General features: G+C 39.7%; 1 protein-coding gene across 2 annotated transcripts in view; it reads right to left on the reverse strand.

Annotated features, from left to right (window-relative positions):
• Nucleotides 1-17,833, reverse strand: part of DPYS (dihydropyrimidinase) — a 139,491-nt gene that overhangs the window by 20,393 nt on the left and 101,265 nt on the right. For both annotated transcript variants that reach the window (XM_073679758.1, XM_073679757.1), the window contains exons 6-7: nucleotides 12,833-12,974; nucleotides 9,787-9,929 (exon numbers count right to left, since the gene is read on the reverse strand). In XM_073679758.1, coding sequence (XP_073535859.1) covers nucleotides 9,787-9,929; nucleotides 12,833-12,974 — 285 coding nt within the window. The remainder of the gene's footprint in view (nucleotides 1-9,786; nucleotides 9,930-12,832; nucleotides 12,975-17,833) is intronic.

Raw genomic sequence — 17,833 nt, forward strand, 5'->3', positions numbered from 1 at the left:
AAGTGTCATCATGGGGCAGAGACTGCAGTCACTGACGAAACCATTGCTTCCTCAGGGGTTGAATGATCCCTCTATTAGTATGTTTCAAATGAAGTTTAATGCAGGCGTGTGTGTACCTGGATGAATCTAGGACCGCTGCCACTCATTACAACAGCATGCTGGTATCACACCCACAAAGTAATGATTGACATCCCAATGTGTGCCGAGAGGGGGGGAGGGAAACTTCTTCTATCCGGTCATCAATATTCATGAACTATCCTAAGGATTGGTGATTAATTCTTTTGTGCTAGAGCCAGTTTTCACCTTCATGACCAGGTCAAATTTTACAATTTGTGTCATAATAATTCTAGAACGCTTCAACATATCCCACTGATTCTGAAACTGTTTTTTCGTGACATTTTGTACTTCATGTTAGTGGTAAATTTAGGTCGATATTTTTTGCATTTATTTGTGAGAATATCGGAATTTTTGCAAAAAATTCACAATTTTCAAATTTTTAATGTTTACACCCTTAAACCAGATAGTTATATCACACAGAATAGTTCATAAATAACACTTACCCCATGTCTATTATACATCAGTATAATTTTTTTTTTGTTAGGAAGTTAGAAGGGTTAAAAGTTGATCAGCAATTTCTCATTTGTCCAACAAAATTTACAAAACCATTGTTTTTAGTGACCACATCACATTTCAAGTGACTTTGAGGGGCCTATGTAACAGAAAATACCTGAAAATGACACCCTTTTAAAAATGGTACCCCTCAAAGTCCTGAAAAACCATATTCAAGAAGTTTATTAACCTTTTAGGTGCTTGATAGGAATTAAAGCAATATGGATGGAAAAAGTAAAATATGATTTTTTTCCCACAAAAATGTTACTATAACTCAGATTTTGCATTTTCACAAGGGTAACAGGAGAAAATGGGTCATATAATTTGTTGTGTAATTTCTCCTGAGTACACGGATACCCCATGTGTGGGGGAAAACCACTGTTTGGGTGCACGGCAGGGCTCGGATGGGAAGGAGAGCCACATGATTTTTGTAGAGCAAAATTGGCTGTAATAGATAGCGGATGCCATGTCACATTTGCAAAGCCCCTGATGTGCTTAAACAGTGGAAACCCTCCACAAGTGATTCCACCTTACAAACCGCATCCCTCAAGGAATTCATCTAGCTGTGTGGTGAGCACCCTGAACTTGCAGGTACTTCACAGAATTTTATTATGCTGAGCCGTGAAAATTAAAAGATCAAATTTTTCCCACAAAAGTGTTGCTTTAGCCCAAATTTTTTTATTTTCACAAGGGTAACAGAAGAACATGGACCATAAAATTTGATGTGCAATTTCTCCTGAGTACGCCGATACCCCATTTGTGATGGAAAACTGTTGTTTGGGCACACAGAAGGGCTCAGAGGGGAAGGAGCACCATTTGACTTTTGGAACGCAAAATTAACAGGAATAGATAGTGAATGCCATGTTGTGTTTGCAGAGCCTCTAATGTGCCTAAAACTCCCCCACAAGTGACCTCATTTTGTAAACTACACACCTCAAGGAATTTATCTAGAGGTTTGGTGAGCACCTTGAACCACAGGTGTTTCACATAATTTTATAACGTTGAGCCATGAAAATAAAGAAATAATTTTTTTCCCACAAAAATGTTGTTTTAGCCTCCAAATATTTTATTTTCACAAGGGTAACAGGAGAAAATGGACCATTCAATTTGTTGTGCAATTTCTCCTGAGTACAACGATAACCCACATGTGGTAGAAAACTGCTGTTTGGGCGCATGGCATGGCTGGGAAGGGAAGGGATGTTATTTTGGCTGGAACAAATTGTGGATGCTATGTCACATTTTCACAATTGAAGAACATTTGGTGAGACTTGGGAGGGGAGGAGTACTATTGACTCTTGGAGAACACATTTTTGTAGAATAGTTTGCAATTCCATATACAGAGCCCCTAAGTGCTAGAAGAGCAAAATGACCCCATTTTGAAAATTACACCTCTCTGGGAATTTATCTACAGGTGTAGTGATGATTTTGACTCCATGGATGTTTTCCAGAAACAAGTAGCAGTGGATGTTGCTGAGTGAAAATTGCAAATCTGCTATTGTAGTGCCCATACATTGTAGTGCCCAGTACATTGTGCCCAGCTCGTGCTTATGCAGACATGTACTCGTAAATTAAGCGGGCTCTCAGCGCTACAGAAATGTCAAACATGTGGATGCTAAATTTGGCTTAGCCACACTGTAGGGCTCAGAAGGGAGGGGAGCATTTGGATTTAGGAGCCCAGGATTTATTTTTTTTTTGGGGGGGGGGGGGGGGACTATGGCGCTTTTCCAAAACCTTGATGCTACCAATAACGTGGAAGCCCCCTATATTTCCGCTGACAGATGACAGACCTGAGTGGGAACTTGCTTTTTTTGGAACAAGTTGAAGCTTTTATTGGGAACATTTTACATGACATTTTAGATCACATTTATCCTGCACTCTAGGCTGAGCACTTACATTGGGGTTTCCATCTAAATCTCTGAATGATGTGATTCAGATGAAACCCCCGATGGATCCATTCACTATAATAAGGCAGCAGAGTGACTCTGTACTCCGTCTGGCCTCAGTTCAGCGGTGTCTGTCTTTTCAGAAGTGCACAAAACTGTAGCCGATCATGCTTTTATGCATGCTTAAAAAGATGGACACAGTAGATCATAGGCCAGACGGCATCCCCAGTGCCTCCATCTGCCTCATTATAGGGAATCTTCCGCCAGGGGTTCTGTCTGAATCACATATTTCAGAGATTTACACGGAAACTACGGTGTAAGCGTTCAGCGCAGAGTAAATGTGAGCTAAGCCTTAATGCGATCTTTGGGAGGCAGAATGAACAAATCAACAGCAGGTAAAGAATTGTTTTTATTTATTTTTTACGCCGTTCCTCGTGCGGTATAAGTGATTAGACGACTTTATTTTTCGAGTCGGTGCGATTAAAGCGATACCAGATTTAAATAGTTTTTTTTTATGGCTGCTGGTTTGGCTGCTGTCACACTCTAAAAAAACTCTTTTTATGCAAAAAAAAAGGTTTTTGCATCACCGTATTTTGAGAGGTATCATTTTTCTATATTTCTGCTGACGGAGTCATGTCATGCCACCCTAGCTGGCAGACCTGGAGGCAATCATTTGACCTCTGGCTGCCATGATAACCCTCAGCTCCCCTATCGTCATGTCTTGGGGTGCTGGAGGGATGAGAGAAGGAGACCTCACCCTCTCACAAACTTCTAAATGCCGCAATCGCAATTGATTGTGGAATCTAGAAGATAGCACAGGGATAACATCATCAGGATCTGAGACAATCAGGTCCCGATGATGTCGCTGGTCAGAGCTATCGCTCTGCACCGGAAACCCAGCACTTGCAGGACTCTGGAGGTTCCGAGCATGGCAAGATCGCCGACCATAGAGAAATGTTGGTGCTGCACAAAGCCCAGCAAGCACCAACGTTTATTTACCATCGGTGGTCGTGAAGAGGACAGTTTAAGTCTTAATGTCGCATGTGTTCCCTAATGCAGGTAATTTTCCATCAAGCTTTAAATCAGATTTATGTTTGGACTGTTGGACTTGAGTTGCTGACACCAGGCGTCTGGCGCGGCTACACCCAGACTATCCTCAATTTTTTGCTGACTTACACTTCTTTCAAATTGTCTAATTGATGCTCCAATAGTGGAGTGAGTTCAACTCCAGAATATTCTTCAATTTAATCATGTTGAATTTATGCTTTGCTGACATTCTGTTGACTTAACACGGTACTTTGTTTAAGTGGATTAGATCCTGGCGTGAATCAGATTCCTGGGCTTTGCCGAGCAGAAGTACGTAATGTTACAAATGCTGTTTCACTCGCAATTTTATGGCCCACTTTACATTTTGGAATAAAAGGTCATCTAGACTGCTTCTCCACTTTGCAGGAAAAATAACTATTAATGTACCACATACCTTTATTTATCACAAACTGGTGCAAAAGTGGAACATTCTTTATGGGAAAAATATCAGGAACATCAAATAAATCACTGATTTATAATAAGAATTCCCAAAACAAACTGAATACATCATTAGATAGATCACTTAGACCCAATGAGGGTGGTGTACTTACTGTGAGAATGCATTTCAGATGTCTTTGTAATTCTATGTGAAAGTTTAAACTCAATCTCCACCCATCCAGCCTGATTGTCAGCTCCTCAGTGTCCCTCCTCCCTACTGCTGCTGAGTTCTCCGATCTAGTTGGCCAAACCCATTGGGCTTAGGGGCTTAATTGTGAACTGGGCAAACATTCATGGGTACATGTTGTATACATGACAAACACAGATGGCACTTGTGCATAAAAAACAGAATGAAGCCTAAGATGGCGATATCTGTCCATGGTGGGTGTTTAAATGATCTTTCGTTAGGGCTCGTGTATATGACCGTATTATCGATTTGAGTGCGAAACAAAACATAGGATCGCACTCTGACCAAGGGGCCGATTTTTTCCCCATAAAGAGTCCGTCCAGGGAAAAAAAAAATCACAGAATGCTCAAGTTTGATCAGATATTCGGATCGCACTCGGCCATGTAAGTCAATGAGTCTGTGGAAAACATCGGACTGCACTCGGATGACATCTGAGTGCAGTCTGATTTCCACGGACTGATAATATGGAGAAGATGGAGACATTTTTTTCTCCATCTTCTCATCTGAGAAAATTGGATCACACTATGATCACACAGAGCTTGAACAGAGCATCATTTGCATAATTGATCTGATTTTCTCGGATGGCATAAAAATGCGCTCATCTGCACCTGCCCTATTGGTGGGAGTTCTGCTTAGTGATCACCCAGCAGAGGACTGTGCAGCACTACATAGACCTGAGTAGTCAGTCCCACTGCAGCGGGCACACCCATAGTCAGGGTTGCCAACTAGATTGTTTTCTTAGGCAATTTGTTAAAAAAAATTGCTTACAATGGACATAGAAAAACCTAATAAATACTAAATATCAGAAGTAATAAAAGTCCATTAGACAGAATACGGATATTGAAGATATTACCTGCATTCATTGTGAACTGCTAGACAATTAGAGTCCATAGTCATGCTCTTATATTAGGACGATTAGGATGGAATCGGCCATGTATTTTTTGGAGCCAGAATGGGATTCAAGAGGAATGGGAATTACTGCTCCTTCCTGCTGGATTCACTTCTGGATTTGGCATTATTATTATTGTATTGGGTAAAGGGGGCATTATTATTATTATTATTATTATTATATGGGTACAAAGGGGGCATTATTATTATTATTATTATATGGGTGCAAAGGGGGCATTATTGTAACAGGGCATTATTATTATTATTATATGGGTACAAAGGGGGCATTATTATTATTATTATTATATGGGTGCAAAGGGGGCATTATTATTATTATTATTGTTGCATGGGGACATTATTACTATTATTGTATGTGAGCGAAAGAGCATTATTATTATGGTATAGGGTAAAGGGGGCATTATTATTGTAAAGGGGACATAATTATTATATTGGTGACAGATGGGGACATAATTATTTTATCGGGGTGCAAAGGGCACAATTATTGTAGGGGGCCACAAAGTGGGAAGTAATTATTGTATATTGCTCATGATCTCTACTTTATCTCACTTAGGTCTAGTTGTGAGAACCTGTGTGATTGATGCAAGCCTGGGGAATGATCTGTATGGATGTACTATACTTTATAGGATTCATCCTGTCTAGGGCACATGAGCTGACAGTGATTATACCCATCATCCATTTCAGTTATCTATAAGGTTCTGCCTATATAATTTGAGTCTATTTCTTTTCTATTACTTTTTTTTGTCTATTTTGTTTATTATCTGGCGTCTACTTTGCTATCCACATGGTTGTGGTTTTTGGTCACATAGTTTTGTGACAATTCCCTGTGTTTATTCTACCTAGTCCATTTGGCTTGAATTCCAAGAATTATTAGAAGGGCGTACTAGGGTGTACTAGGGCCAGTCATCGGTAAGCAGGGGTGCCACTTGCGTATTTAGGTTGCCAACCTCCATGCCCAGGAAAGTTTTTTTCAGGGATACCATCAGGGATATTGAGGATTTCCTGGGCTATAAATTTGTTGGTTTATCCCCATTATTGTGTAGGGTGTCCACTTGCATTATAGTTTTGCTAGATAAATATACAGTTGAAACCAGACGTTTCCATACACTTTATAAGAAGACACATCTGCATGTTTTTCTCAATATCTGACATGAAATCAGAATAAACCTTTCCCGTTTTAGGTCAATTTGGATTTCCATAATTTTTAATATTTACCAAATGCCAGAATAATGAGATAGAGAGAATGTTTTAAGGCTTTTTTATTACTTACTGCAAAGTTTAACCCCTTACTTACCGGGGACGTATTAGTACGCATATTTGCGTACCCCCCGTTCAGTGAGGGCTGCTGCGCTGAGCCCTCACTGAACGGAGCACATGTCAGCTGATTCTTACAGCTGACATGTGCCCGCAACAGCCGCGGGTGGAATCGCGATCCACCCGCGGCTGTTAACCAGTTAAATGCTGCTGTCAATCTCCGACAGCAGCATTTAACGCGCGCTTCCGGGTAGCGCGTCATAAGCCCCGCCCACCGGCGACCCCGTCACGTGATCGCGGGTCGCCGATGGGCGTGCATGACAACCCAGGGTCTGCAGCAGACGCCTGTGGTTGTCATGATCTTGTCGCTATGAGCGCCACCTAGTGGTCGGCGCTCATAGCACAGGACCATTTCTGCTGCATGCAGGGGACCTGCTCGTCCCCTGTATGTAGCAGAGGCGATCGGACAGTTGCTGCTTCTAGTCTCCTATGGAGACTATAGAAGCATGCAAAAAGTAAAAAAAAAAAGTTTTTAAAAATATAAAAAAAAATTAAAAAATATAAAAGTTTAAATCACCCCCCTTTCGCCCCATTCAAAATAAAATATATAAAAAAAAACCCCACATACACATATTTGGTATCGCCGCGTTCATAATCGCCCGATCTATCAATATAAAAAAAGAATTATTCCGATCGGTAAACGGCGTAGCGAGAAAAAAATTCTAAACGGCAGAATTACGTTTTTTGGTCGCCGCAAAATTGCAATAAAATGCAATAACGGGCGATCAAAACATCGAATCTACCCCAAATGTTATCAATAAAAACGTCAGCCTGGCACGCAAAAAATAAGCCATCAACCAGCCCCAGATCACGAAAAATGGAGACGCTACGGGTCTTAGAAAATGGCGCTATTTTTTTTTTTTTTTTTTTACCAAATTTTGGAATTTTTTTTCACCACTTAAATATAAAAGAACCTATACATGTTTGGTGTCTATGAACTCGTAATGACCTGTAGAATAAGAAGGGCAGGTCAGTTTTAGCATTAAGTGAACATGGTAAAAAAAATAAATAAAAAACAACTGTGGTATTGCACTTTTTTTGCAATTTTACCGCACTTGGAATTTTTTTCCCATTTTCCCGTTCAGGATATGATAAAACTAGTAATGGCGTTGAAAAGTACAACTCGTCCCGCAAAAAATAAGCCCTCACATGGCCATATTGACCAAAAAATAAAAACGCTATGGCTCTGGGAACAAGGGGAGCAAAAACGAAAATGCAAAAACGAAAAATGCTCCGGGGCTTAAGGGGTTAAAGTTTACATACACTAAGATTACTATGCCTTTAAACAATTCTGGACTGCCCATATGATTATTTCATGTCTTTGGAAGCTTCTGATAGGTTTTTTTGGCAACATCTAGGTTAATTAGAGACACACCTGTGGATGTATTTTAATGCACACCTGAAACACACTGCTTCTTTATGTAGCATCATGGGAAAGTCTAAAGGAATCAGACAAGATATCAGGAAGAGAATTGTGGACTTGCACAAGTCTGGCTCATCCTTCGGTACAATTTCAAGATACCTGAAGGTGCATTGTTCATCTGTACAAACAATTATATGCAAGTACAAACAAGATGGAAATGTCCAGCCATCAAAAAGCTCAGGAAGGAGACTGGTTCTGTGTCCCAGAGATGAACGTGCTTTGGTCCAACATGTGCATATCAACTCAAGGACAAAAGCAAAAGACCTTGTGAAGATGATGGCGGAAGCTGGTAAGATTGTGTCAATATCCACAGTGAAACGAGTACTGTATCAACATTGGTGAAAGACCACTCTGCCAAGAAGAAGCCATTACTCCAAAATAAACATAAAAAGCCAGATTAAGGTTTGCAAATGCACACAAGAACAAAGACCTTGATTTTTGGAGACATGTCCTGTGGTCTGAAGAAACTAAAATTTAACTTTTTGGGTATAATGATGATCGTTACGTTTGGTGGAAAAAGGGAGAAGCTTGGAAACCTGAGAACACGAACCCAACTGTGAAACCCGGGGGTGGCAGCATCATGTTGTGGGGTTGTTTTGCTGCAGGAAGGACTGGTGCACTTCACAAAGTAGATGGCATCATGAGAGAAGAAGATTATGTGGCAATACTGAAGCAACATCTCAAGACATCAGCCAGGAAGTTAAATCTTGGACGGAAATGGGTCTTCCAAATGGACAATGATCCGAAGCATACTGCCAAAATGGTAACAAAGTGGCTTAAGGATAACAAAGTCAATGTTTTGGAGTGGCCATCACAAAGCCCTGATCTCAATCCTATTGAAAATTTATTGGCAAAGCTGAAAAGCCAGGTGCGAGCAAGGCGACCTACAAACCTGGACCAGTTACACCAGTTTTGTCAGGAGGAATGGGCCCAAAACTATTGTGAGAAGCTTATGGAAGGATATCCCAAACGTTTGACCCAAGTCATTTAGTTTAAGGGCAATGGTACCAAATACTAATGAAATGTATGTAAACTTTTGACTTTGCAGTAAGTAATAAAAATGCCTTAAAACATTCTCTCTCTCTCATTATTCTGGCATTTGGCAAATATTAAAAATGATGGTAATCATAATTGACCTAAAACGGGAAAGGTTGATTCTGATTTCATGTCAGATATTGAGAAAAACATGCAGATGTGTCTTTTTATAAAGTGTATGTAAACTTCTGGTTTCAACAATATATACAGGTGCTTCTCACTAAATTAGAATATCATCAAACAGTTAATTTATTTCAGTTCTTCAATGCAAAAAGTGAAACTCATCTATTATATAGAGTCATTACAAACAGAGTGACCTATTTCAAGTGTTTATTTCTGTTAATGTTGATGATTATGGCTTACAGCCAATGAAAACACAAAAGTCATTATCTCAGTAAATTAGAATACGTTATAACAATAGCTTGAAAAATGTTTTTAAAATCTTAAATGTTGGTTTTTAATTAATTTAGTATTAATAGTACAATAGTACAGTTTTCGGTGAACTTTGCATTCAGTATTAAATGGAGCTTTTAGACCTAATGAGGCTGGTGTTCTTACAATGAAAATCCTAGATTGGATGTAAAATCCTAAAATAATAATAGGCTAAAGCCATGAAATGCTCATTTTAATATTAGGCCGGGAAACTTTGCACAGTTTTTTACATGGATTTGCCAAGTAAGTATACCAGCCTCTTCTGGTCTACGAGATCTATTTAATAAAATATGCAATTGGTATGGTAAAATCTGGAGACAGATGCCCTTTCAGTATTGACTTTTGGTCTCGGCTGTGCATCCCTGACACTTCTCTAATGGTCTTTATTCTCAGGCGATGACGCTCATACGTATAATAGTGATATAACTCATCTTATATTGCAAAACCGAAAATCATTTTTTTAATGCCTTTACCTTGTAGCTTCTGGATCCCAGATAACAACATCTGCATCGGAGCCTTTCGCTATTCGCCCCTTCCTTGGATACATGTTAAAAATCCTCGCCGCATTGGAGCTCGTGACAGCTACAAATCTGTTCTCATCCATATCACCACTGTGCTGGAGGGCAAAAGAAGAAGTATAAAACTCCAGGACTGTAGTATTGTTACCTAATCTCATGAATACAGTTATAGTGGGTGAACTCTCAGTCTCACCCTGGCCCTGGTGCCTCAGGGGGTCCAAAGACCCCTCTGCTACATGAGACACCGCTATTATAAATGGTTTACGGTTCATATGGGCCCTTTTGCAAATTTTACATCGGGACTGTAGAGTTTTAAGTTATATTTCTGCCAAAATCGATAGATTATCTACAAGTTTTGTCAATAAATTAAATATTATTCTTTTTTCTAGCCAATTCAATGCTGCGTAAGTGAAGAGCTAGCCACTGCTTCCTATAGACCTCAATAGCAACAGTGACATCTACAGGATAGGGTTAGGTACTGCACTATATTAAAGAAGCCATAAAGATGTCAGAATTGTGGAGCAGGTACAAATACTTATACAATTGACAAAAAATAACATTATAAATACATGATTGATATATTCAAGAACATAAAAATATGAAAAAAAATTGTATATATATCTATATCTATAGATATATATATATATATATATATATATATATATACAGTACAGACCAAAAGTTTGGACACACCTTCTCATGTAAAGATTTTTCTCTATTTTCATGACTATGAAAAATGTCCATTCACACTGAAGGCATCAAAACTATGAATTAACACATGTGGAATTATATACTTAACAAAAAAGTGTGAAACAACTGAAAATATGTCTTATATTCTAGGTTCTTCAAAGTAGGCACCTTTTGCTTTGATGACTGCTTTGCACACTCTTGGCATTCTCTTGATGAGCTTCAAGACGTAGTCACCGGAAATGGTTTTCACTTCACAGGTGTGCCCTGTCAAGTTTAGTAAGTGGGATTTATTGCCTTATAAATGGGCTGGGACCATCAGTTGTGTTGTGCAGAAGTCTGGTGGATACACAGCTGATAGTCCTACTGAAAAGACTGTTAGAATTTGTATTATGGCAAGAAAAAAGCAGCTAAGTAAACAAAAACGAGTGGCCTTCATTACTTTAAGAAATGAAGGTCAGTCAGTCCAAAAAATTGGGCAAACTTTGAAAGTGTCCCCAAGTGCAGTTGCAAAAACCATCAAGCGCTACAAAGAAACCGGCTCACATGAGGACCGCCCCAGGAAAGGAAGACCAAGAGTCACCTCTGCTTCTGAGGATAAGTTTATCCGAGTCAACCAGCCTCAGAAATCGCAGGTTAACAGCAGCTCAGATTAGAGACCAGGTCAATGCCACACAGAGTTCTAGCAGCAGACACATCTCTTCAACAACTGTTAAGAGGAGACTTTGTACAGCATTCATGGTAAAATAGCTGCTAGGAAACCACTGCTAAGGACAGGCAACAAGCAGAAGAGACTTGTTTGGGCTAAAGAACACAAGGAATGGACATTAGACCGGTGGAAATCTGTGCTTTGGTCTGAGTCCTAATTTGAGATCATTGGTTCCAACCACCGTGTGTTTGTGTGATGCAGAAAAGGTGAACGGATGGACTCTACATGCCTGGTTCCCACCGTGAAGCATGGAGGAGGAGGTGTGATGGTGTGGGGGTGCTTTTCTGGTGACACTGTTGGGGATTTATTCAAAATTGAAGGCATACTGAACCAGCATGGCTACCACAGCATCTTGCAGCGGCATGCTATTCCATCCGGTTTACGTTTAGTTGGACCATCATTTATTTTTCAACAGGACAATGACCCCAAACACACCTCCAGGCTGTGTAAGGGCTATTTGACCAAGAAGGAGAGTGATGGGGTGCTACGCCAGATGACCTGGCCTCCACAGTCACCAGACCTGAACCCAATCGAGATGGTTAGGGGTAAGCTGGACCGCAGAGTGAAGGCAAAAGGGCCAACAAGTGCTAAGCATCTCTGGGAACTTCTTCAAGATTGTTGCAAGACCATTTCCGGTGACTACCTCTTGAAGCTCAACAAGAGAATGCCAAGAGTGTGCAAAGCAGTCATCAGAGCAAAAGGTGGCTACTTTGAAGAACCTAGAATATAAGACATATTTTCAGTTGTTTCACACTTTTTTGTTAAATATATAATTCCACATGTGTTAATTCATAGTTTTGATGCCTTCAGTGTGAATTTACAATTTTCATAGTCAAGAAAATACAGAAAAATCTTTAAATGAGAAGGTGTGTCCAAACTTTTGGTCTGTACTGTATATATATATATATACATTTAAAGGCTCACAAGCAAACGCAGGTAACGGCATGCAGACATATATATACACACAGTATATGTATATTATAGAAAACTGATTTAATAATAGCATTCATTATCTAACAATATATGTCTGCATGACGTGTTAAGTTACTAGCACTTGTCTGTGAGATTTTGAGAACTATCAATTACATATTTCCCTTAACATATAGGTTACTGCCCATGGTAAAAGGGAATCTTGAGTTAAACTGCTTCCCTTGCTAGCAGTAATACTAAAAGATTGGCTACATGAAGCCACCACTAGGGGGAGCTCACAGCATCCAGGTTAATGCAGCACCCACTGAGTTCTATAATCCTGATGTAGTTGGCTCCCCCTAGTGGTGGGCACATAATTTATCAAATCAGAAAAAAAAAAGAGTTGCCCCACACAACATTTTGGATCTTAAAATTGAATGGGAGACATTAGCTATAATAAAAGGTGTGTGGATTTGCAGAACTCTCAATGTGAGTGGGGTCCATTCTAATTTCTTCTAAGGTTCCCTATAGGTTCTCTGTATGTCACAGCTATGTAGTGCAGTATGGCTAACTATACTATTCTGGCTGTCAGAAATGACCAACATTTGAAAGGTTGAAGTTAATAACAAGTAATAGAAAAATCAAATAATAATGACATGATGGAAACATTTCTCTATATTTTTTTCTGTTTCTTACCACCCCTTTTTCCCAGATCACAGACATCCTGTCCTCCACGCCATTCACTCCATTGGGGATCTTAGTGAAGTCATCTTTGCCCAGCGCCTTCTGACAGGTGTCAAATGTGCAGTTATCTGTGCCGGTAACACTCAGGTCATCACTGCAACATGAAGGAAAGTGAGGAGGGGTCAGGTCCAATCATAGAGCTATTGGCAGAACCGACAGGGGAACATACCCTAAGTCAAAGAACATGCCCTAAATCATGGAACATACCCTAAGTCATAGAACATGCCCTAAATCATGGAACATACCCTAAGTCATAGAACATACCCTAAGCCATAGAACATACCCTAAGCTATGGAACATACCCCAAGCCATAGAACATACCCTAAGTCATAGAACATACCCTGAGTCATAGAACATACCCTAAGCCATGGAACATATCCTAAGCCATAGAACATACTTAAAAGATATGGGACATACCCCAAGCCATAGATCATACCCTAAGTCATAGAACATACCCTGAGTCATAGAACATACCCTAAGCTATGGAACATACCCTAAGCCATAGAACATACCCCAAGCCATAGAACATACCCTAAGTCATAGAAGAGAAATGTGCTGTCTTCCAGGAGCAAAAATTAAAGATGTGTCGGACAGGATATCAAGACTCTTCAGACCTACAGATCACTACCCATTCCTGCTAATACATGTGGGGACAAATGACACCGTAAGAAAGGACCTGGAAACCATCTGCAGTGACTTTGAAGACTTAGGCAAGAAAGTGAAAGAATTGGGAGCGCAGGTGGTCTTCTCATCCATCCTCCCAGTGGATGGCCATGGAACAATGAGGTGGAATAAGATTCTACAGGTGAACAACTGGCTACGTCGATGGTGCCGTCAACAAGGATTTGGATTTCTGGATCACGGAATGAATTACCTATACGATGGACTACTTGCTAGAGATGGGGTGCACCTTACGAAGACTGGAAAACATGTATTTGGAAGTCGCCTTGCTACACTCATCAGGAGAGCTTTAAACTAGAACAATGTGGGAAGGGAAGCAAAAGGCCAGAAAAAGCCATACAGCTGACAAATACTATTGAGATCTCTGCTACTGGAAGTGGAAAGGAAGAACAAAGACAAAACAATTTAAATAATAAAAATATGGGAGGAAGAGAAACCAATCACAAACTAAAATGTTTTTATACAAATGCACAAAGCATGGGCAACAAACAAGGAGAATTGGAACTACTAATGCAGGAAAAGGAATATGATGTCATTGGAATCACTGAAACTTGGTGGGACGATACACATGATTGGAATAAAAGGCTAAAAGGATACAACTTATTTGCAACAAACAAACTTGATAAACGAGGAGGAGGTGTTGCATTGTATGTTAGAAAAGCGTATATCTGCACAGAGATTGAAGCTTCAGAGACTGGGAGTTCTGTGGAAACTGTTTGGGTAAGAATACAAGGAGAGAACAACGGAAAGGACACCATTGTAGGCATTTACTACAGGCCACCTGGGCAAGCTGAAGATATGGATGAACTCTTTATGTATCAAATGACCAAGTTCTCCAAAAAATATGACGTAGTGGTCATGGGAGATTTCAACTATCCAGACATTTGTTGGGAATCTCTCTCAAGTAAAACTAACAGGTCAAGCAAATTCTTATCCTCTCTTGCTGACAACTTTATCTTCCAAAAGGTAGGGGAGAAAACAAGGGGATCTGCTACTTTGGATCTAATCCTTATAAACAGGGAGGAAATTGTTGAGGAGGTAAAGGTGGCTGGGACCCTAGGAGGCAGCGATCATGCTATTATAGAATTTTGGATAACTAGAGGAGGAAGACATGTGAAGACTCAAACTTCAAGGTTAGATTTTAGAAAGGCAGATTTTAAGAGACTCAGAAAGAGAATAGGAGGGATCCAATGGCTGGATGTCCTTAAGGACAAAAATGTCCAGGAAGGATGGGAAATTTTTAAAAATGAGATTCTCAAAGCACAATCGTTAACAATCCCGAAAAGTAGGAAGAATGGGAAGCATTTAAGGAAACCAGGATGGATGAACACAGAACTTAAACACATGCTAAAAAGAAAGAAAGAAATGTTTATTAAATGGAAAGAGGGAGGCATATCTAAAGAAGATTATAATGCAGTCTGCAGTTCCTGCAGGGCACGTATCAGGGTAGCTAAAGCTGACAATGAATTAAGGCTTGCAAGAGATGTCAAAAGCAATAAAAAAGGATTTTGGGGGTATGTCAAAAGTAAAAGAAAAGTCAAAGATGCTATAGGATTTTTACAGGATGAAAATGGAGAAATGGTAAGAGAGGATGTTGAGAAGGCCGAACTTTTTAATTCCTATTTTGCATCTGTTTTCTCTCAGAAAGAAAATGTAACATCAACTGATCTTCACTGTCCTTTTAAAGGAATAGAGGAATCCAAGTTATCTGTAAACAGAAAGATTGTGAGGGAATATTTAGCTAACATAAATGAGTTCAAGTCTCCAGGTCCAGATGAATTACACCCCAGAGTACTGAAGGAGATCGTAGAAGAAATTTTAGAACCACTCTCCATAATCTTTGAAAATTCTTGGAGAACAGGAGAAGTCCCAGAAGACTGGAGAAGAGCAAATGTTGTTCCTATCTTCAAAAAGGGGAAGAAGGTGGACCCAGGGAACTATAGGCCGGTGAGTCTGACTTCTATACCAGGAAAGATCTTTGAACAAATTATTAAACAACATGTATGTAAGTACATGGATAAGAATGAAGTGATTAACCAGAGTCAGCATGGGTTTGTAACTAACAAGTCATGTCAGACTAACTTAATTTCCTTCTATGACAGAATCACTGACTGGGTGGATCAGGGAAATGCTGTAGATATAGTATATCTTGACTTCAGCAAAGCATTTGACAAAGTATCTCACACCATCCTTATTGAAAAAATGACCAAGTATGCAATGGACCAGGCAACTGTTAGGTGGATTCATAACTGGCTTAGTGATCGGACTCAAAGGGTGGTTGTAAATGGCTTCACATCCAGCTGGATGAATGTCTCAAGTGGGGTACCACAGGGCTCCGTCCTGGGACCTGTATTGTTCAACATCTTTATCAATGATTTAGATGAAGGAATTGAGGGTAAACTGATTAAATTTGCTGATGACACAAAGCTAGGAGGGATAGCTAATACTAGAGAAGAGAGAGAGAGGATTCAAAAAGACCTAAATAAACTGGAGCAGTGGGCAGCAACCAACAGAATGGTTTTTAACAGGGAAAAATGCAAAGTACTACATCTGGGCAATAAAAATGAAAAAAGCATATACAGAATGGGAGGAAAAGAGCTAAGCAACAGTACATGTGAAAAAGACTTAGGTATACTAATAGATCATAGACTGAACATGAGTCAACAGTGTGATGCAGCAGCAAAAAAGGCAAATACAATTCTGGGATGTATTAACAGAAGCATACAGTCTAGATCACGTGAAGTCATTATCGGTCTTTACTCCTCTTTGGTCAGACCTCATCTGGAATACTGTGTACAGTTTTGGGCACCACATTTTAAAAAAGACATAGACAAACTGGAGCAAGTTCAGAGAAGAGCGACCAGAATGGTGACTGGTCTGCAAACCATGTCCTATGAGGAACGGTTGCAGGATTTGGGAATGTTTAGCTTGCAAAAAAGAAGACTGAGAGGAGACTTAATAGCTGTCTACAAATATGTCAAGGGCTGTCACATTGTAGAAGGATCATCTTTATTCTCATTTGCACAAGGAAAGACTAGAAGCAATGGGATGAAACTAAATGGGAGGAGACACAGATTAGATATTAGAAAAAACTTTTTGACAGTTAGGGTGATTAATGAGTGGAACAGGCTGCCACGAGAGGTGGTGAGTTCCCCTTCAATGGACGTCTTCAAACAGAGGCTGGACAGACATCTGTCTGAGATGATCTAGTGAATCCTGCTTTGAGCAGGGGGTTGGACCAGATGACCCAAGAGGTCCCTTCCAACTCTACCATTCTATGATTCTATGATTCTATGATTCTATGAACATACCCTAAGCTATGGAACATACCCTAAGCCATAGAACACACCCTAAGCTATGGAACATACCCCAAGTCATAGAACATATCCTAAGTCATAGAACATACCCTGAGTCATAAATCATACCCCAAGTCATAGAACATACCCCAAGCCATAGAACATAACCTAAGTCATGGAACATACCCTAAGCCATAGAACATAACCTAAGTCATGGAACATACCCTAAGCCATAGAACATACCCTAAGTCATGGAACATACCCCAAGCCATAGAACATACCCTAAGTCATAGAACATACCCTAAGCTATGGAACATACCCTAAGCCATAGAACACACCCTAAGCCATAGAACATACCCTAAGTCATAGAACATACCCTAAGTCATAGAACATACCCTAAGTCATAAAACATACCCTAAGTTATAGAACATACCCAAAGCCATAGAACATACCTTAAGTCATGGAACATACCCTAATTCACGGAACATACCCTGAGTCATAGAACATACCCTAAGTCATGGAACATACCCCAAGCCATAGAACATACCCTAAGTCATGGAACATACCCTAAGCCATAGAACATCGTCGGAAAGCCATCAGTTTTTTATCTGCCATGGACACTGCCAAGGAGGGCTTGTTTTTTTAGCAGGACAAAATTATTTTTTTTATGACATTGTCCTCAAACATAAAATGTACCGAAGTTTGAAATTGTAAAAACCACAAGTCTGCCATAGCTTTTTGGGTATCATATTTATAGCAATCATTCTGCAGTAAAATAACCTGGTAACATTATTTTCCAGGTCTGTATGATTACGGCAATACAAAATTATATATATATTTTAATTTATAGTTTTTTTTAAATTCAGGTATTTATTGATTTGTGTCACCATTTTCTGAGACGCATAATGGAGCTGTATGAGGGCTTGATTTTTTGCAAGGTAAACTGCAGCTTACATTGCTAGCATTTTGGGTTACA

Source organism: Phyllobates terribilis, unplaced genomic scaffold (assembly GCF_046119375.1).
Source record: "Phyllobates terribilis strain yellow unplaced genomic scaffold, ASM4611937v1 Scaffold_4__5_contigs__length_816908805, whole genome shotgun sequence".
Classification (NCBI taxonomy): Eukaryota; Metazoa; Chordata; class Amphibia; order Anura; family Dendrobatidae; genus Phyllobates; species Phyllobates terribilis.